General features: G+C 47.3%; 6 protein-coding genes across 7 annotated transcripts; 2 read left to right on the top strand and 4 right to left on the bottom strand.

The window, feature by feature from the left end:
• Window positions 1–113: 113 nt before the first annotated feature.
• Window positions 114–1,869, top strand: ONS95_010808 (uncharacterized protein). The gene is made up of 3 exons (XM_058504390.1): window positions 114–1,108; window positions 1,176–1,380; window positions 1,458–1,869. The coding sequence occupies exons 1-3, from the start codon at window positions 438–440 to the stop codon at window positions 1,650–1,652; spliced, it is 1,071 nt and encodes a 356-aa protein (XP_058358946.1). The 5' UTR covers window positions 114–437; the 3' UTR covers window positions 1,653–1,869.
• A 248-nt stretch (window positions 1,870–2,117) lies between these two features.
• On the bottom strand, window positions 2,118–3,617 carry ONS95_010807 (uncharacterized protein; the record flags this gene model as incomplete). The annotated part of the gene is made up of 1 exon (XM_058504389.1): window positions 2,118–3,617. The coding sequence occupies one exon, from the start codon at window positions 3,615–3,617 to the stop codon at window positions 2,118–2,120; it is 1,500 nt and encodes a 499-aa protein (XP_058358945.1).
• A 264-nt stretch (window positions 3,618–3,881) lies between these two features.
• On the bottom strand, window positions 3,882–5,305 carry ONS95_010806 (uncharacterized protein). Its single transcript, XM_058504388.1, has 3 exons — window positions 5,011–5,305; window positions 4,222–4,965; window positions 3,882–4,174 (listed from the first exon to the last, which is right to left on the bottom strand). The coding sequence occupies exons 1-3, from the start codon at window positions 5,086–5,088 to the stop codon at window positions 4,130–4,132; spliced, it is 867 nt and encodes a 288-aa protein (XP_058358944.1). The 5' UTR covers window positions 5,089–5,305; the 3' UTR covers window positions 3,882–4,129.
• Window positions 5,306–5,448: 143 nt separating this feature from the next.
• On the top strand, window positions 5,449–7,777 carry ONS95_010805 (uncharacterized protein). Its single transcript, XM_058504387.1, has 4 exons — window positions 5,449–5,731; window positions 5,805–6,430; window positions 6,486–6,532; window positions 6,601–7,777. Exons 2-4 carry the CDS (start codon window positions 6,086–6,088, stop codon window positions 7,691–7,693), a joined length of 1,485 nt encoding a protein of 494 aa, XP_058358943.1. The 5' UTR covers window positions 5,449–5,731; window positions 5,805–6,085; the 3' UTR covers window positions 7,694–7,777.
• A 114-nt stretch (window positions 7,778–7,891) lies between these two features.
• On the bottom strand, window positions 7,892–11,665 carry ONS95_010804 (uncharacterized protein). 2 transcript variants are annotated; one of them, XM_058504385.1, is made up of 8 exons: window positions 11,497–11,665; window positions 11,142–11,424; window positions 10,971–11,070; window positions 9,556–10,930; window positions 9,454–9,512; window positions 9,250–9,403; window positions 8,923–9,201; window positions 7,892–8,877 (listed from the first exon to the last, which is right to left on the bottom strand). In XM_058504385.1, exons 2-8 carry the CDS (start codon window positions 11,287–11,289, stop codon window positions 8,026–8,028), a joined length of 2,967 nt encoding a protein of 988 aa, XP_058358941.1. In that variant the 5' UTR covers window positions 11,290–11,424; window positions 11,497–11,665; the 3' UTR covers window positions 7,892–8,025. The 2 variants fall into 2 exon arrangements, with proteins under 2 accessions (XP_058358941.1, XP_058358942.1); XM_058504386.1 differs by having other exon boundaries at window positions 9,556–11,070; window positions 11,142–11,298; window positions 11,347–11,665.
• Window positions 11,666–15,482: 3,817 nt separating this feature from the next.
• ONS95_010803 (uncharacterized protein) lies at window positions 15,483–17,116 on the bottom strand (the record flags this gene model as incomplete). Its single annotated transcript, XM_058504384.1, has 2 exons — window positions 15,483–15,551; window positions 15,656–17,116. The coding sequence occupies 2 exons, from the start codon at window positions 17,114–17,116 to the stop codon at window positions 15,483–15,485; spliced, it is 1,530 nt and encodes a 509-aa protein (XP_058358940.1).
• Between the last annotated feature and the right edge of the window lie 1,703 nt (window positions 17,117–18,819).

The following is an 18,819-nucleotide window of genomic DNA, read 5'->3' as shown; positions in this document are numbered from 1 at the left end:
TCATGGTGATAACAGTGGTAATTGTGAATCGAGAAGGCGGGCAAGATGTGGTGAATAGAGCCGTCTTTGTCATGTGAGAGAGCCAGAGGTGCAGTTCCAGCTACAACAGGCCACAACCCCGATGGGTGCCGTAGGTAGTATGTCGCGCGGTTACTAGGGACAACGGAATCAAAACCCCAAGCAGAGTATTTCAAGGACAAATACGACATCCTCAATGCAAAGATTTATTAATATCACTACTACCACTACTCCTTCCATACCTGCACCTAAGAGTCTCAGCGGACCATAGCGAATAGGTCATCAGTCGAAATCAGTCGCCCGACCCAAACTCCGGTAACAACCTCGAATTGATACAAGGCTAGGCCTTCACTTTCAAGTACCACATTATCTCAAGCTCCTCTCCACTATTCGCCCTGAGTCAAACAACAACAGCAGCAATGACGGAAGATCTGTCTCCATGCTCGACTTCACACGGTGTTAGACCAGCTACCACAGTGACAGCGACAGCGTCACCCATGACAACAGCAAGAAGTGCAAACGGCCAAACCCAGCACAACCTCAAGCAGAAACCAACCATACAAACAGAGGGCCAAGAGCAGGTATCGCAAGAGGAAGAACAGGGCCGTAGTATGAGTGCTTTCGTCGAGCAATCTGCCAGAAATCATCCCAAGGCCCGAGCAGAACCATCTGCGAACTCATCACAACAATTCCAGCCATCACATCAAGAAACACCTGCTACACATTCCAATCCCACCCAGCGAAAGCAAGATCTCGAACTCAAGCCAGATCTCGAGCTCCTCCGCAAGCAGCGGCGGAACTTCATCAGAAAAGTGTGTGTGCGAGATCGCAAGAATCCCAGTTGGATCAGCAACTCCATGACAGCTGATGAAATCAATCTGTTCAAGCTGGACATCAGCTTTATAGAAGCGCCCCAGAATAATCCAAGCTTACCCATCTTACTTGAAGACGATTCTTCTAGCACTGTCTTCTCAGACTGTGACGAGAGCGATGACAGCCCTGCCACTCTGAGTCTTGACAGTAGATTCATCAGAGTGACGTATGTCAGTCAGCAGATTGCATCATTCCTGGATCCTCCTCGTCACCTCAGGTACGATTCACCCACAATTTGATTGATTTTTTCTTCTTGATGGTTGTTGACTAACCCTGCTTAATAGAGGATGTCCCCGGGAATATCCAAACTGGGCAGGTCGTGGGATTACATTTGCAAAGGGTAATGAGGATTGCTTAGCCATGGTAACGTGCAATATCGGAGAGCCAGGTGCCAATGAGATCCTACGCTCAGAGCTAGTCGCTTGTATACACACAGCAAACATGATTATATTCAAAGCTTCTCCTGAGCTCAAGAACAGTCCTTTGGAGGTACGTTATATCCCTACAGCTAGTTCCCCTCCTCGACTTTCCCAAATCGCTTACTTATCCTTAATCTTTCTTGACAGGGTCGAGTCATATCTGTCACCTTACAATCCCTCCGAGTTATACACTTTCGTATCGCTCAACCCAAATGGCTGTACCTCAACGAAGAAGGCTCTCGTTTACAAATCGACATACAGGGGTATGATCTCGATGCGAGTCTGGCTTGGGAAAATCAGCTCAGAGTTAACCCTGCGATTTCGAAGATTCTGTTGGAGTAAAATATGTTGACTCTATGTTATGCCAGTCTTGGTATGAGAGAACTGGTACTACGTCAACTCCGAGTTATTTAAGATTCTGATGTGGGGATGCGATTATCGAGTCGATTATATGTTGTAAGAGTTTGTGTTTTTAACCCGAGCACCTTAATAGGAGGTAGAAGAGAGTGAGTCAGCGGTGTGGCATAGAGTATCATATAATCAATTGGTATACCTTTCATTTTGACGAAGCACCTTGAACTCCTTGCATCCAAGTGCCTACAAACTCCAGGCACAGACCACATGGATATATTAGGCAAGCAGCTGCAGTCATGATATCGTGTTTCTGTAATTGATTAAGATTTCCTTTTGACTAAGGCAATGGTCAATTGCGCTTGATTTCGATTCATCAGCTCCCTTTCATGCCACTTAGCACCTATTGCAAGAAAATCCGAAAGAAAAATGTGCCTTCTCTGTTACGTCTAGGAATTAACAGTCAAAAATCTTCGTTGTACTGACATTGCACCGACTCCATTTCTTTCCCGAAAAAATTCTTGAAATGAAAATGCACGGCCAGTAAATACAATACAAGGCCCAAAAAGGCCATGGGTCCCAGATCTCAAAAATACCGTCACGCCAATACAAAATACGCCGAAAGAACTCTATCCAGTTACTCTTCAACTCCGAAAACTGCATCTCGAAAGTCAAAAACGCAGCCAAAGGCAGAAGAATCCGGGTAACAAGATCGTGTCCGATCCAGTAGTATCCAATGTCTGAGGTTGTGAAAACGATACCAGAGTCGCGTTTTAAGTCACTCTCGACGTTGAAAATTTCCATATATGCTTGTGCCATTTGAACGCTCTGTTTAGCGAAGAGTACAACGGCAGTATGAGCCCGTGGATTACACTCGATAGGATAGACTTTCTTCATGAGATCTTTCTCAGGACTTTCCTGATCAATGAGAAAATCAATTGAGAAATGACCCGTCATGTCGCTTCCAATTCTTTCGGCATATATCTCAGTGTACTTCAGAAGTGTACGGAAGATAGAAGATGAGGTGGGTAGAGCTTTGTAGTGCATTAGAAGCTCCGACGACGGACAACATGTGAATGCAAGGACTCTTCCACGGATGATGATGGAGTGTGTACAGAACTCGGGCCCATCAATCCACTGTTGAAGAACGAATGGCCTGGAGGGAGAAGGCCGCAAAGTAGCGAGATGTTCTCGAGTCTTCTCTATCTGTGAGAACGGAAGAAGTGTCATGTCTGCTCGAATGGAATCATCTAAGCCCACGCTTTTCATGATGAAGCTCTTCTCCAGGTCTCCCTTGGCAGGGTGAAGGAGATGTATTGCCTGATCTACAGAAGTAATTGGGTGTGTTTCAGGGACGTTTAGTTGCAGTCGTTCTGTGTTTTTGATGAAAGAGTGTTTTTCGTGGAGAAGAGCTGTCATGTCCATTCCAAACTGCACAACTCGACAGCTTGTGGTACTTTGTACAGCCTCAGCGGCCTCCCCATCTTCGAGTGCCGAAGCCACTCCCGAGCAGCTGATCCATAAATCTACATCTTCCTTCCTGATGACATCGACGAGTCTGTTGATGTATGCCCTTGGGCCAGATATGTCTGAGGGCTTGGACAAGCTGAAGAATTTCTGCAGAGCTCTGGAGAATCGGCCACAAACAGGAATATAGAAGGGCTCAAAGTCGGCACCAATGACGGTATATCCTGCCTTATAGAATGCGCGTGCAATGAAGAGCCCTTTACTCATCCCCACTCCAGTGACCAAAACAGTCCGCGGTTGACCATCAGAGAATTTGTTTCGCCCTTGTCGTTGCTGTTGAATCTGTCGTGTAGCTTGGGTAAAAGGTGATATGACTGAACTCAAGATAGCAATGGATGTACAAAGAGGGGCCAAGAGAACTGCGAGTGAGATCAACGCCACATTCTGAAGGACGTGTAGCCAGGCGGGCGAATTGGCTGTCAGAGGCATTGGAATTTGTGTTTGCCTCGAATCTCCTAGCGTACGTAGCAATAAACAAGATAAAAACATCAAGTGAGAGTAAGAAAAGGTTGACTGATGTGAAGAAAGCAAGCTTGTTGGCGAGGGGTTCACAAATGTAATCGCGTCATCATACAGGTGACCCACAAATGTGCGCTTTATGAAGCTAATTGTCCAAATAGTAGGAAAGACTTGCCTATGTGATTGTACTAGAACGAGGTGAGGTTTGGGCGAAATTTACTAGAAGAATTGCAACATATTCAATGCAGAATTGATATTAATCTGCTCACATGGCCAAACTTCTCAATGATAACCATAAGAATTCGAGGGACCAGAAACCCACCTCTAAATAAGATCGATTAAAAATAATATCCTCAGAGCCAAGTAACTACTTCTTGAAGTTCATCCAAATCCCCTGTCCTCTAGAGGTGCTCCTGCCCCAATACATCACACTCTTCTCACCAGTTCCTTGGAGCATTATGCGGCTCCTTGACGTTCATGTCTCATGAACTTTCCTCCCCGACGCACACTGTCACTTCAATCGCATCCTAGAAGTATGTTAGAGTGCTCGCAGAGCTCAGACGTAAGAACTTACAGCTACCCCCGACGGCTCCCAACTTCGAACCAGTCGACTCTCGTAAACGAGGTGCGGGTTTCCATTGAACTCAGTGCTTAGGATTTCGATATCCCCATATTGTTTGGCAGTCTGCCCGGGAAATTTCATTGTATCTTGCTCAGCGGCTTGGGTCAATGCCATTATTTTGTCATGAACACTACTGCGAACGTACTTCAGGTACGGTGGATTGCCTGGCTTGATAACGTTGTCGGCAGCAAGCGTTGTGCCTTTGCCAATGAGACCCAAGGACTCACAAAGCTTCAGATCCGTTGTGTAAGCCGGCTTGTAATGATCGAGAAATATCATGTCGATTTTCTTGACTTTCCTGGACTCGTGTAGATACTTAATGCTGTCGTTACTTGGTCCGACAACCACAGTAATGATTTCACCAAGACCGGCCAATTCAACTAGCACTTCGATGTTGTGAGCAAACTTTGGGCTTCGTTCCAAGCAGTAGTACTTTTTGCCTCCCGCTGTACGCATTGCATCCGCGAACAGGAGTGTTGAATAGCCGCAGTATCCTCCCAGTTCTACCATCACATTTGGCTTTGTGCTTTGAATGATATCCGTTACAATCTTTCCCTTGTCTTCGCCGACATTCATCAAGTATCTCTTGGTCCGTGCAAACTCGTCAATTGCTTCTAATATTTTAGAGGGCGAGTTTCGAATACCGGGTTTCGCCAGGACAAATTCGACCAGTTCCTCCTCTCTTCCATCATCAAACTGGATGTTGTTAGTTGTAGCCATTTTGAACTATGATTAACTTACGAATACTTCCTCTTGGGGAGCATAAGCCTTCCGGTTATCGAAGTCTGATGGCATCGTAGGATTGAGGCAATTTGACATCAAAAGATACACGACAGAACAAAAGGAAAAACTTCATCACCATCAAGAAGCCTTCTGGTCAGGTCCTCCCGCATTCGTGTTCGTGTTCGGACAATTAGTTGTCCATACTCCCAAAATTTGCGTAAGTGAAAGGCAATCCATTAGTTGGTTTCCCGCTTCCAAGGAAGAAAAAGTGCAAATATCGAGCGAAATACAAGTCGTCATGACTTGATCGAATGTTTCCCAGAAGCATGTGGATGAGGGGTCGAGAATGTGTGTAATGCACTATCCCACGCTAGCGGCCGGGAACCTGTCTTGATGTCATGTTATCTAATGCAGGTACCTTGGCCTCACGGAACGGTAGCCAGATCCTTCCATCTCAATGTATCGTTAGTTAGGTACGATCTGATGTTCGCGATTTCGTTTTCAACTCCGAGTCGACAATTCTGTCACGTTTGAGCGTGTATGTCAATATCTGGGATTCAATAATTCAGTCCATCATGACTTCAGGTCACTCGAGGATCATAATGCCAGCGCGTTCGTCCAAGATTTGGATGGTCCACGCACGGCTATGGATGGGAATTTGAAATTCCATCTCGACCCCGCCTTCCCGGGGTTCATCGACACTAGAATCACGACATATGCATGCGGGATATTCCAGCCTGTGAGAAATGTCTAAACTGGTGTATTTTGTTCCTCCAACATATGAGACGCTAACTGCGGGGTTCCAATTACAGCCGTGGAAACCCCCACCATCTTCTTGAACAGATGCAAGTGGTTTAGAAAACTCTCCTTGAAACGGAACGAACACTCGCGCCGTGGAATATACCGGGGTAGAAATTGTACACGTAATGGACTCATCGAAGTCCAAGGCCTGGAAATCTAGATTCCAAAAGTCGTTCTGCCCAGGGCTGTGGAGTCTACATGCTTTTGATACCACTCGGTGGACAGGACCCCTTGGATATATCATCACAGGCCCCCAGCAAAACCTCTCATTTCATTAACAAGCACTTTCACAATGTCAGACCTCAAAGCTACTGTTTCAGAGACCAAGTCAGCCTCCGGCCACGCCGGCTTCCATGTCACCGGATATGAGAAGATCGAATACGGCTTTACATTCATCGATGGAATCTTCGACCCCTCAAACACGAACCTCGCCGATTGCTATAAAAAATGGGGACGATGCTTAGCTGTCACGGATCAAAATATATACAACGTTTATGGGAAGCAGATGGAGGCATACTTCCAACACCACGGCCTCAGCTTGAAGATCCACAAGACAAAGATTGGCGAGAAGGTTAAAACGATGCCGACCCTTTTGAGCATCGTTGATTCTATGAACGAGTTTGGAATTTACCGAAAGGTAAGCAGTGTACTGGCAAGTCTTCTTTGTAGAGGATTAATTAACGTTTGCTTAGGAGCCAGTGCTTGTTGTTGGAGGTGGACTTGTCACAGATGTTGCTGGGTAGGTGCACCAAATCTAGCTGACACTTCTTCAAAGAGATATGTGACTGGGCTAACATTTGTTTTTAGTTTCGCTTGCGCTGCCTACAAACGGAATACCAACTTCATCCGTATTCCCACGACAGTCATTGGTCTGATCGACGCCTCTGTCTCGATCAAAGTGGCCGTTAACTATGGTAACTACAAGAATCGACTTGGTGCTTACCATGCACCTATGCACACCTTTCTCGATTTCACATTCCTCCGGACGCTGTCAATAGCACAAATCAGAAATGGTTTCGCGGAGTTGATCAAAATATCCACATGTTCTCACTTGGACACATTCAACTTGCTCGACAAGTACTGCGAGCAGCTCATCGAACAATCCTTTGGTCGTGCCAATGGCTCTCCTCAGGAGTTGATCGATGCGGCGGACAAGATCAACCGCGAAGGAATTCATGAGATGCTGAGGCTCGAGACACCGAACCTCCACGAGATTGGTCTTGACAGAGTTATCGCATATGGCCACACTTGGTCACCTCTGCATGAGCTCGTCCCGGAAACTCCCCTCCGCCACGGTCATGCTATCAGTATCGATATGGCCTATTCGGCAACTCTCGCCAACAACCGAAAACTGATCACGGATGAAGAACACCGCCGATTACTCAACCTCTTTTCTCGCGCAGGTCTGTCCATGGATCATCACCAGTTCGATGAAGATGTCCTTGCCAAGGCTACCACTGCAATTCTCAAGACTCGTGATGGACTTCTTCGTGCTGCTGTACCAAGTCCGATTGGTAGTTGCACATTCCTCAATGATGTCTCAGCAGAGGAAATGAACGCCGCTCTTCGCAGACACAAGGAGCTCATGAGGGAGTATCCAAGAAATGGAGAAGGAATTGAGGCGTATGTTGACGCCTCCGATACTGGATACACGGAGAATCCTCAAGCAGAGGAAGAGAGAATGGTTGAAGCTGCAGCCAAGAAAGCTGGCAGCTTGAATGGACCAGATGGAAAGATCCAAAGTGCCAATGGTTCTGCTAATTGTGTTGGAGGTAAAGAAGGTCATGATGTTTCTAAGACAAATGGAGATGCCACTGGTATCTTATCCATGGTGCTAGGAACTGGACCAGAGGTAAATGGGAATGGACACGTTCGCTTTGTAGATCCTGCAAAAGCATGATAGACTATTCTCTTCGTAGCTCTTAGTAGTACAGATCCTATAGATGGTGAGTTTCTAGAGCTATTGCAAATTCTTGTCGCTGCGAACCGCAGTAATATATCATTTACGTTGTAGCAATACCAATCTGCACATCGTGAGTTTGATCCAGAGTGAAAAAGGTTTGTCGCGCGAATTATTCCGGCCAAGGCTCTTCGGATGCACATGTTTTGTTCCTGCAACAAATTACAAGTAGAACCGGTGGAGCCTTAATAGCACGGTCAAGGTCAAAGAAACGATAGTCCAATCTCATGTTTGTGATTCCAGTTTCGTATGTACAGTCCACCTCGATATTCTTAATCACTTTCGTTCAGCCAATTCCAGATCTTCCCAACCAATATTTCATCCACAGGCCGAATATCCTGCATTGATCGACTGGCGTTTGTCGCATTCTTCGTGTCGAATACAATGACTTGTCTGGTGTTCGAAGATCCATCACTTTGCACTGGTGCCTCTTTTTTAAAGCTTTTCTCCCATAGACCTAGCAGGCTCCGTGCAGGATGGTCGACCTTTTCAAGTTTGGCGAGCCAAATACCAGGATCAACAACTGAAATCTTTTCCTCCGTCAACTTGTTGATCCACCTTACTAAATCAGTCCATGAAACTGATCGGTCGTTATTGATCACATGGTATACAGTGCATGGGTTGTCGGATCGTGAAGCAGCTCCTAGAAACGATATGTCGACCACTGCACGAGCAGCAGAATCAACTGGAAGCCAACTGAGTTTCTCGTCTAGTCTAGGGAGACAGCCGAGTTCTTTGGTGGTGGAAAGCATCAATGGCCAAGCTTCTGATCTGTTCCAAACCCCATTTCGAGTGTCACCTGTGAGTTGGCCAATTCGAACCACGCTTATCTTGGAAGCCATTTGTGGGAGAGCCGAGGCTTTTGAACAAATTGCTTCTGCAACCCACTTACTCTTGGAATAGCCCAAAGAACCGTCTGGTGGTGCCGTCGTGCAAATTTGCTCTTGAATCAGAAGATCGTTTTCCAAAAGGGCTTGGCCAATCACGCTGGCTGTACTGGAACAAAAAATGAAATGTTGAAAGTTCCGACAAGAGGCTGCTAGACTTATGAGATTCTGTAGGCCTGCGAGGTGTTCTTTGACAAAAGATTGGAGGGGTAAAGAGAAATTGACAGCCCATGCCGCCTGTGCCATATTAGTGGTGAGCATGGAAAAAGATAAGGATCTTACGTGAATAATGTGCGTAACTGTGTTTCTCAGATTGCAGATGGCTTCCGCAGATAATCCCAAGTTGGGATGGTCAAGCTGTACTGGCATACAGAGTACTTTGTCGCCTGAATTTGGATACAATGATGGGAATTTGCGTTCTGTCAAGCTCTTCGAGACTCTTGCCCGAGCTTCATTGTTGCCCGTAGCGCGGACTAAACACACAATACGATTCACGGAAGGGTTGTCCTGAAGTGTATTCAAGATATGAGCTCCGAGTCCGCCGGTCGCGCCAGTCAAGATCTAATCCACTGGTCAGTAATCCTTCGGATCCGGCCACGAAGTACATACAACAGTGAAAGAGCTGTCTCCAGTCTGTGCAAGATCTGCCGCTTTAGGGACGTCAAATCGCGAATACTTCTCAGCAAGTTGGGTCATCACAACATCTTGGCCAGGATTTTCAGGGCCGACAATGGCCTTATCCTCAGCGAAATACCGGATTAGTCTATCAGTTCTCGTTAACTAGACGTTCCTTGCGACTCTGGGTTCTCTTACTGTTCCACGTTTTGACAGTCGTAAACGATATTCCAGGGAAGGCAATTATGACCAAATGCCTAGACCGGTTAGCTAGGAGACGTTGAAACCTGGAGCACGTACCTCCTGTAGTCTTGACCGAATCTGTACTGCCTTTATCGAATCTATCCCAGATTGGAAGAAGTCGGCATCATCTGCAATATCACCCCCAACGATTTCTGAGATGATCCTTCTGACAGTAGAATCGACGTTCTCGATTGGTAATAAGTGACCCAAGTTTTTCGTGGCACTAGGCTCGTACATTTCTCTGATGTTCGACTCATATCTGCTTTCGACGTGACTTCGCAGTAGAGTTCCTTTACTGCTTCGTTGAAGGGGAGCATATGGTTTGCATATGATTTCAAACATATTCTGGGTTATTCTTGCATGGGCTGCCTGCTTCGAATTTGTGGTTTGCAAGTCTTTCCATATTTCGTCTCTCAAAGCCTCGGTTGCCTGGATGCCGTCTGAAAATACAATCGCTCCTGGGATTTGCTTGCCGTTTCCGAAAATGAAGATGTCTTTGACAACCGCTGACGTGGATTTGATTTCATCCTCTATTGGTGCTGGATCGAACTTCTTCCCGGTGAGAAGTGTTATCTGGGCGTCACTTCGGCTGTGATACTTCCAGGCGTTCTTGAGAGTCGGGTGTGGTTCAAACAAATCAGAGGTGGCATAGCTTCCGTCGGGCCTGTTTCTCTTTACCATGTGGGGCCAGTCCGGCAGGACTATCAGTTCTGATAGACCGGATTCTTGTTGTTCAAAGAAGAGGTGACGGGAGCTTGCTCGTAGGTATTGCCAGTCTTTATCAACTGGGTAGTCCCGGTGAGAGGAGAGTAGAAACCCGCATTCTGCACTGCCGAATCGGGATACCAGATTGACATTTTCGCTGACCAGTTGGTTTCCCACGGATTCTGGAAGAGCCGCTCCACCAACTCCTACTAATTCCATGCTTTGCAGTGCTTGGAGACCTTCGGGAGTTTCGGACAGCATTTGTAGGACGTATGGAACGCTGGAAAAATATCGCACTGGGGGATCAACCCTCCCGGCAATTTCTAGGCAAGATAGGATTGTAGTCGAAGTTATGGGAATATCGCCGGGGAAAAGCCAAATGAGAGCATTGCTTGTCCATGCTCTGAGACAATCAGCAATACCTCCATGGTAGAGAGGGGTGGTCGTGAAGGTTGCAGCATTTTGGCCATTCAAGGATGGTAAGACGCCAACGGCTCCGTGGTGGGTTTGTGGGATTGGTTTGGGGTTGCCGGAGGTTCCAGAGGAATGATGGATGAATGCAATGTCATTAGATGAGACTTCACTTTCTTTGAATATTCCGGGTTTTGGAATCGGAAGTGCCTGAATTCCCGATTCCTTGGCGAGACTGGAATAGGCTACGTCATGATATAGTCGTGATACATTGCATGATTTGCAAAGAGAATTTATCGCAGATGGAGATTGAGGTCTATTGATGTCAGAGTTTTTGTTAAGGGTGGATGACTTACGCAATTAAAAGGACCGAATGACCAGCTTGGACGAGACCTAGCCAGGTGACGAGGAATTCGATGGAGCTGGTACAGAGGAGGCCGACACAGCGTGTCTCAACTTCGATTCTCAGCGAGTATAACTGTTGAAAAGCTTGGACAGTCAGAGCAAAGTTGCGGGTGAGCACTTACTGAATATTTGATAGCTGCTACCGGTGGAAAACGCTACAGCAGGGAAACCTGGGTGATGGGTGGCTTGATGTTTGAGGAGCGACGGGATTGTCTTGGAAGTTTGGCGTTGGCGTCTCTCAAGCGTGGAGACAAAGTAATTTGATATCATTTTGAGTTTCTATACGTTTAAAAGGTAGAGGGTCGAGAGATTTTGGGTTTGACTTACTTTAATAAGCTACGTCATGACTTGTGGGACTATTGTCTCTGTCTTTTAATGGTTTTACAACACATATTTAGTGCTCTCCTAGCATTTACCTTAGCTATTCTGAGAGATTTGCAAGTCGACGATAGAGAAAGAGATGTGATTTGTACAAACAGAAAGAGCTGAGACTGGAGGTCTGTGTTGCTATGGGAGAGTTGCCAGTTGAAGATGAAGAAGGGGCTGGGATTTTTATAGACAGGGAGGAGCTGAGAGTGGAGGTCTGTGTTGTGAGACAGTTGCGAATTGAAGATGGAGAAAAAGCCGTGCCTTTCATAGTCAGAAAAAGAGGAATCGTTGTGGAGAGGGGGGACAGGGGGAGGAGGGGTCGGCCCATGCTACTTGTTGTGCCCTCGGGTGTAGGGAATTAAAAGGGTGCTTATCAGGGTCTTTTTAGGGGCAGCTACGACAAAGCGAACTAGTGAGTTGTGAACTACTGAGAGAAAAGTCAATATATATATGTATGTCACTGAGGTTTCTTCGAGAACGAACTCTATTCACGACCAATCATCACCACTACCTTGTTGCTCAGCCCTCAATAGCAGACCATTCAGCATCCACAATAAATTGACGCGGGGTTAAGTTTAGGGTTTGAGGTTTGGTTATATTTGTTTCTAACTACGCTAGCTTGCGACGAGTGTTTTTATCTCTCTCTAATAGTCTTGAAATACAGAAGGACTATACTAATAATACAGAGGGTAAGAGCCTGAAGGTGTCAGGGGTACAGAAGGTAGAGTACTAAGACAGAAGGAGATAATACAGGGTAAGTGGAGTGTGTACCAAAGGGTAGGTAGAGTGTGTGCCAAAGGGTAGGTAAAGTGTGTACCAAAGGGTATGTGTAGTGTGAGTCGCAGGGTAGGTAGAGTGCGTACCATAGGGTAGGTAGAGTGTGTACCCCAGGGTAGGTAGAGTGTGTACCAAAGGGTAGGTGTAGTGTGAGTCGCAGGGTAGGTAGAGTGTGTACCATAGGGTAGGCAGAGTATGTACCACAGGGTAGGTAGAGTGTGTACCACAGGGTAGGTGTAGTGTGAGTCGCAGGGTAGGTAGAGTGCGTACCATAGGGTAGGTAGAGTGTGAGTCGCAGGGTCGGTAGAGTGTGTACTATAGGGTAGATAGAGTGTGTATCACAGGGTAGGTGAAGTGTGAGTTACTTAGGGTAGGTGAAGTGTGTGCCGTAGGGTAGGTGTCGTGTGTGCCGTAGGGTAGGTGTAGTGTGTGTTATAGGGTAGGTGTAGTGTGTGCTGTAGGGTAGGTATAGCGTGTGTTATGAGCTACCTACGTGCTAGAATCGAGGTTGCAGCGATTCCTCGAGCCTGAGTTAGGGTGCTAGCGATATACCTGTCTAACCACTTAGCCCTAGAGTGCCCTAATAGGCCCTGTAGGGCCTTATAGGTCTTCGCTGTTTCGGCTTCCATTAGGCCTCCTGCTGAGAAGATCAGGGGGTGAAATACAGGGCCTAAGTCGCTGTATTTAAGCCGTTTAGCGTTTGCTGCCTCTGATAGCGTAGCATAGGCTTCTTCGCGTGCTGAATCCTTGTTAATTGCTACTATTTGAACGTCGTAATAGTGCCTAGAAGTACCTATAAGCACTGAAAAATCCGGTCGTTGGCTGTTTTCTAGGGCTATAGGCGTTCTAGCTGGCGTAGGCTCCGATTCCACTTAGGGTCTTCCCGGCTAGAAAGGGTAGTAATAAATGCACGGGTAACCTGGTTATGGCGTATAATCCAGCGTCGTTCAGCACCTCTACAGGTGTCTTCGTGGCCTATTTGAGGGTAGGCTCCACAGGCGGTACAGGGCGAAATAGGGGGCTTTACAGGGAGTAAGAGCCTAGTCCGTAGTGCTTCGGTAACTGTAGAATCCGCTAAAAGGTGGTGTTTTTGCGTGGGCAGGGTTCTAAGCCAGTATCGTCCGAGGTAGCTAGCGTTCTCAAGCTTCGATTTTAGCGCTTGTTTTGATAGGGTAGGTAGAATCTTCTCTTCTAGGTCTTGGTTAACGCTAGAGAAGACCTCTTGGGCTGTCGGTACAGGGCGTCCAGGGGGTTCCGGGTAGAGATTAGGGCATATAGCCACTAGAATCGATCGAGAGGCTTCCTTAGCTGCCCTATAGAGCCCTGGGGCTAATAAGGCGTGTATAGGGAGCCCTAGGCCTCCCTCTCTCACTGGAAGAGAGAGTAAAGCCTGGCGAATTAGGGTAGTCTTCTCCCCTGGCTCCCTAGCGATTAGGGCTTGTACAGCGTACTTGATTCGTAAGTCCGCTAACCTCCAGAGGTCTAGTAGGTCTTCCGAGTACAATTGGCGCTGTAAGTGTCGTAGGAGTAGGTGTATACTACCCCGTAAGAGTAGGGTAGCGTGTTGTTTAGGGAGGTCTCGTAGGGTATATAGCGCTGTAGCGAGAGTGTCGATTTTCCCCTGGAGAAACGTTCGGCGGTGTGCTACAGGGCCTATAAAGGTCCCTAAGGCCTTAAGTCCAGTGGTTTGTAACTGGGAAATAGGGCTTTCGGTGCTCTTTTGGCGGTTAAGAGCTACTGGAGAGTCCCTGAAGGCTTCTATAACTACAGGGAGTAGTGCTGTAGTTTCAGGGCTAAGGATATAGATATCGTCCAAATAAGCTATAATTGTAGCCTTCGGTAGGGTCTTTTGGAGGTGCTCTAGCAGGGGGCGGATCGCTAGAGAGAATAAGAGGGGGGCAATAGGGTCTCCTTGGCGTACTCCTTCAGCGCTTGCTAGCGTGTGGCCTTCGTTTGTTACTAGCACTGAAGGCTGGTTATAGGCCCATTTAGCGGTCCGATAGAGGGTAGGGGCGTATTTAGCGACTACGGCCGCTATTGAGGTTCGTCCGATTCGGTTATAAGCGTTGATAAGGTCTAAGGAGGCGATTTGCTGAGTTTTTAGGGTATTTGGGCCGGTAATAGCGTCGTCAAGGAGGAAGATTATAGGCTCTACACCCCCTGGGGTGCTAACGCCTAATTGGCAGGGTAGAAGCATAGACGGCTTGAAGGAGCTGATAAGGATCGCTTTTAGGGCTACCTTATAAATAAGGTCCCCTATAGCGATCGGTCGCACACCTCCGTCAGGCTTCTGAAGGCCTATAAGTCGGGAAGCACATAGGAGGTCGACCCCTGGAGCTGTACCCTGTCGAATCATATTCGCTAGGTGTGTAAGCGCTATAGTTACAGGGGAGTTTTCCGAATTTAGCGCTATATCAAGTAGCGGGCGGGTCCAGCCGCTGAGGCCAGGGGCTTTCTCTCTATTAATCGATCGAATAGCCTGTCGTATCGTTTCAGGGGTGATATTTTGCCCCGGGGAGGGGTTAGCGTTACTGAAGGGGTTATTATGCCCTATAGGGTGCTTCGAGTATAGCGTATTTAGCGTCTCTGGAGTGCTAGGAGCTAGAGGCGTAGGGTCGATTAGGGCTCTAGAGGCACGCCCTATATAGCCTTTTTCCAGAAGCTTAGTCGCTCTTTTGGCGGGGGAGTCGTTTGAGGGGGTAGGGAGTTCAGGGGGAGGTCCCTGAGTTTCAGGGATATCCGGTATAGTCGTAGGGTAGGCTTTCAGCGTTTTAGCGAGCTCTTCCTTCTGTAATCCTAGGCCGAGAACCCTGGGAAGCAGTAAAAAGTCCAGTAATTGCTTCTCTCTAGGCTGCCGTAAGAACGCTAAAGCCGCTCGATTAGCGGCCTCTGTAAATAGCGCTGCTTGCCTGGCGTGGAGACGTGTTTCAGGGACCTTAATAGTGCTATATCTCATGAGGGATTGCATATAGGGGTTTCTTAGCGCTGAGCTTATAGCGTTCAAGTGGTCTTTAGCGCTCTCGTCTAGGGGTGTAGGCGCTGAGGAAGCCTGTGGGTGTAGGGGTGTAGGTGCTGAGGTAGCCTGAGGCTGGGGGCAGTGGATCGATTGTTGTAATCCAAAGGGTAGCTCAGATGTGAGGGGGTCGGTAGGGCGTTTTAGTGTTGACGTTCTAGGGCGTTTAGGCGCTGAAGATGCTGTGCCTTGTGTTGATATAGGGCGTTTAGACGCTGTAGGCCCTATAGTACGGCCCTGGAGTGTTGGGTTAACGGGTAGGCTAGGTGTGGAGGTTTCGCAGGGTAGGTGAGTTGTGGTGTTTTTAGAGGGTAGGTGAGTTGTGGTAGTTTTGGAGGGTAGGTGTGTTGTAGGGGTTGTTGGGGGAGAAGAGCTTATTATTATAGGCTCTTTAGCGTGAGAGGGTGCTGAAGCTTGGGGAGCTTTAGGGGGTGGTTCTAGGGGTGAGTAGCTTCGGTTGCTTATAGGGGAGCCTACTCGTGATAGTCGAGGGAAGTAGGGGCTATCAGAGGGTAGGCTAGGTGTGGTAGGCGTCTTATCGGTAGGTGTAGTTGGTATAGGCGTTGAGATAGCGTCTTCAAAGCTAGGGGTAGGGGACGATGGCGCTGTAGAGGCACTATAAAGATCTTCGTCGGACGAGCTGTCTTTGATTATAGGCTCTATAGGCTGCGTAGGGCCTATCTTTTGGCGTGTCGTAGGGCGTTGAGCCCCTGGGGAGGGTGTTCTTGCAGGGCGTTTAGTGGACGGCTTCGGGGGTATATAGCCTGTAGCGACGATTTGGGCGTATGTAGGTGACGTAGAGCCTGTAGGCGTGGGGGGTCGAGAGCCTGGGAGGGAGTCTGGTTCAGGGCCTGTAGGGCCGTCGTACGCTGGGAGTATAGCGTCTACTTCCCCTGGAATCGAGTACCAAATACCCCGTGGGGTCTGAATCCTTCGGGTGCCTGTAGGGAGGTCGGGGCCTAGAGCCGTAGGGTACTTGGAGCCTGTAGGTACTGACGGTACAGGGGTCTTAGAGCCTGTAGGTGCTGAAGGTGCGGGGTACTTGGAGCCTGAAGGCGTAGGGTGCTTAGAGCCTGTAGGTGTTGAAGGTGCGGGGTACTTGGAGCCTGGAGCCGTAGGGTGCTTGGAGCCTGCAGGTGCTGAAGGTGCGGGGTACTTGGAGCCTGGAGCCGTAGGGTGCTTAGAGCCTGTAGGTGCTGAAGGTGCAGGGGTCTTGGAGCCTGCAGGTGCTGAAGGTGCGGGGTACTTGGAGCCTGGAGCCGTAGGGTGCTTAGAGCCTGTAGGTACTGAAGGTACAGGGGTCTTAGAGCCTGAAGCCGTAGGGTGCTTGGAGCCTGTAGGTGCTGAAGGCTTAGAGCCTAGAGGGGTGGCGGTAACTTGGGCGTAGGTAGGCGATTTAGGGCTATTTGGTGCTGAAGTTACAGGGGACGGAGAGCCTGTAAAGCCTGGGTAGATATCGAATGGGGGGCTTGGTAGGGGTGGAGGGGTACTGAGATTTCGGCTTGTAGGTGCTGGAGGCGACTTATACAGGCCTGTAGCCCCTGGAGCTGTAGGGTATTCAGAGCCTGAAAGGCCTAGAGAGGCTCTGGCCTTAGGGGTAGCGGCTCGAAAGGGTGCTAGTAGCTGAGGGAAATCGATTACAGGGTAGGGGGTGCCTATAGAATCGTTGATTTCAGCGTCTAAGGGTGCTGAGGCAGAGGGGGTAGTATGGATTCGGTGCTGCGTTGATACCCTAGAGCTACCGGTGATTCCGTGGATTTTAGCGCTATGAGTCTTAATCCCGTGGGCTCCTTTACACGCTGTAGCACAGGTAGGGCAGGGAACAAGGCCTATAGGCTGTAATTGAAGCTCTGTAAAGGAATCAGTAGGGTGTTTTTTACGAATATGATCGAGAATATCGATATATTCATTTTTACACGCGGGGCATTCGAACAGCATAGTAAAAGAGGGGTAGAGGGGTAATTGCGGGGTAAAGTGCGGGGTAAAAATCAGGGGAAATATGAAAACTTAGTGATTTATCAGTAGAATTGCGAGATAACTTATAAAAGTGATGATATCTCGAAAACTAGCCGGTAGAATCGATTTTTAGACGGTGGGAATTGATCCTTAGGTGCTGAAATAGGGGGGTAAGTGAAGAATTAACGGTAAAAAATCGGAGAGGGCGACGGTGAGGTAGGCGCTAGTAAGGTAGGCGCCGGTAAGGTAGATAGGAGAGGCCTAGGGTAAGGCTTAGGGCAGGGATAAGGTAAGTATAGGGTCGATAATAGTAAAGTAGTTGAGAGAGTGATAATTCAGAAGGATAAAGTGAGAGAGTAATAAGGTAAGAGAGTAATAGTTTAGAAAGATAAGGTAAGAGAGTAATAATAGTCGAGAGAGTGATAATCGTCGAGAGAGTGATGATAGTTAAGAGAGTGATGATAGTTAAGAGAGTGATGAAGAGTGAATAATCGAAAGGGAATAGCCTTCTATATAACCCTAAGTCTGACCCTAAGCTCGACCCTAAGCTCGGCCCTAAGCTCGACCCGAAGTCCGACCCTAACCCTTAAAATATTAATTTCAAAGTATCAGTTATAAGGTTTAATCTATTGATTTCAAAGTATTAGTTATAAGGTTTAATCTATTGATTTTAAAGCATCGGTTATAAGGTTTAATCTATTGATTTCAAAGTATTAGTTATAAGGTTTAATCTATTGATTTCAAAGTATTAGTTATAAGGTTTAATCTATTGATTTCAAAGCATCGGTTATAAGGTTCAAGTTTTGATTTCAAAGCTTCGGCTCTAATAAATTTTATTCACCTTAAGTATAGCCCTATCCTCTACCCTATCCTTCACCTTATCTCTTACCTTTACCTTTATCTTTATTCTTTTACCTTTGATTCTTCGATTATCCTTTGATTTTCAGCCTTATATCTAGCCCTATCCTCTACCCTATCCTTCACCCTATCCTTCACCCTATCCTTCACCCTATCCTTCACCCTATCCTTCACCTTATCCTTCACCCTAAGTAAGGTTAATATTACTACTGTAATATCCGCTGCGCTAGTAAATTACATAGTATCTATTAGATACTATGTATCTAATTAACCTTATCCTTAACCCTAAGTCTGACCCTAAGTGTGACCCTAAGTGTGACCCTAAGTGTGACCCTAAGTGTGACCCTAAGTCTGACCCTAAGTCTGACCCTAAGTCTGAATATTATATTATATATAATACAAAGGGCTACGCCCTGCACGGCTTCGCCGTAAATTTGACGGTATAATAGGTATAATCGACCCTAAGTATGACCCTAAGTCTGACCCTAAGTATGACCCTAAGTATGACCCTAAGTGTAACCCTAAGTGTGACCCTAAGTCTGAATATTATATTATATATAATACAAAGGGCTACGCCCTGCACGGCTTCGCCGTAAATTTGACGGTATCTTATATATATAACGGCTTCTTAGGGTTAGGGTTAGGGTTAGGGTTAGGGTTAGGGTTAGGGTTAGGGTTAGGGTTAGGGTTAGGGTTAGGGTTAGGGTTAGGGTTAGGGTTAGGGTTAGGGTTAGGGTTAGGGTTAGGGTTAGGGTTAGGGTTAGGGTTAGGGTTAGGGTTAGGATTGATGATTAGCACTCAATTGGATACTCTTAAAGCAACGAACA

Source organism: Cadophora gregata, assembly GCF_030347475.1.
Source record: "Cadophora gregata isolate MNR1 chromosome Unknown scaffold_5, whole genome shotgun sequence".
Taxonomy (NCBI): Eukaryota; Fungi; Ascomycota; class Leotiomycetes; order Helotiales; family Ploettnerulaceae; genus Cadophora; species Cadophora gregata.
The sequence above is the reverse complement of the archived record's forward strand: the minus strand, read 5'-3'. Positions and strand labels throughout refer to the sequence as shown.

Bases quoted from the DNA above. Each gene is read 5' to 3' on its own strand.
- ONS95_010808 (XM_058504390.1), top strand. From the start codon at position 438: ATGACGGAAGATCTGTCTCCATGCTCGACTTCACACGGTGTTAGACCA. The intron at 1,109-1,175 runs GTACGATTCACC...CCTGCTTAATAG, and splicing joins GATCCTCCTCGTCACCTCAG to AGGATGTCCCCGGGAATATC. The intron at 1,381-1,457 runs GTACGTTATATC...CTTTCTTGACAG, and splicing joins TCAAGAACAGTCCTTTGGAG to GGTCGAGTCATATCTGTCAC.
- ONS95_010804 (XM_058504385.1), bottom strand. From the start codon at position 11,289: ATGATATCAAATTACTTTGTCTCCACGCTTGAGAGACGCCAACGCCAA. The intron at 11,071-11,141 runs GTAAGTGCTCAC...TGAGAATCGAAG, and splicing joins TAGCAGCTATCAAATATTCA to TTGAGACACGCTGTGTCGGC. The intron at 8,878-8,922 runs GTAAGATCCTTA...AATATGGCACAG, and splicing joins CAGTTACGCACATTATTCAC to GCGGCATGGGCTGTCAATTT.
- ONS95_010806 (XM_058504388.1), bottom strand. From the start codon at position 5,088: ATGTCAAATTGCCTCAATCCTACGATGCCATCAGACTTCGATAACCGG. The intron at 4,966-5,010 runs GTAAGTTAATCA...AACAACATCCAG, and splicing joins CTCCCCAAGAGGAAGTATTC to TTTGATGATGGAAGAGAGGA. The intron at 4,175-4,221 runs GTAAGTTCTTAC...ACATACTTCTAG, and splicing joins GGGAGCCGTCGGGGGTAGCT to GATGCGATTGAAGTGACAGT.
- ONS95_010805 (XM_058504387.1), top strand. From the start codon at position 6,086: ATGTCAGACCTCAAAGCTACTGTTTCAGAGACCAAGTCAGCCTCCGGC. The intron at 6,431-6,485 runs GTAAGCAGTGTA...ACGTTTGCTTAG, and splicing joins AGTTTGGAATTTACCGAAAG to GAGCCAGTGCTTGTTGTTGG. The intron at 6,533-6,600 runs GTAGGTGCACCA...ATTTGTTTTTAG, and splicing joins CTTGTCACAGATGTTGCTGG to TTTCGCTTGCGCTGCCTACA.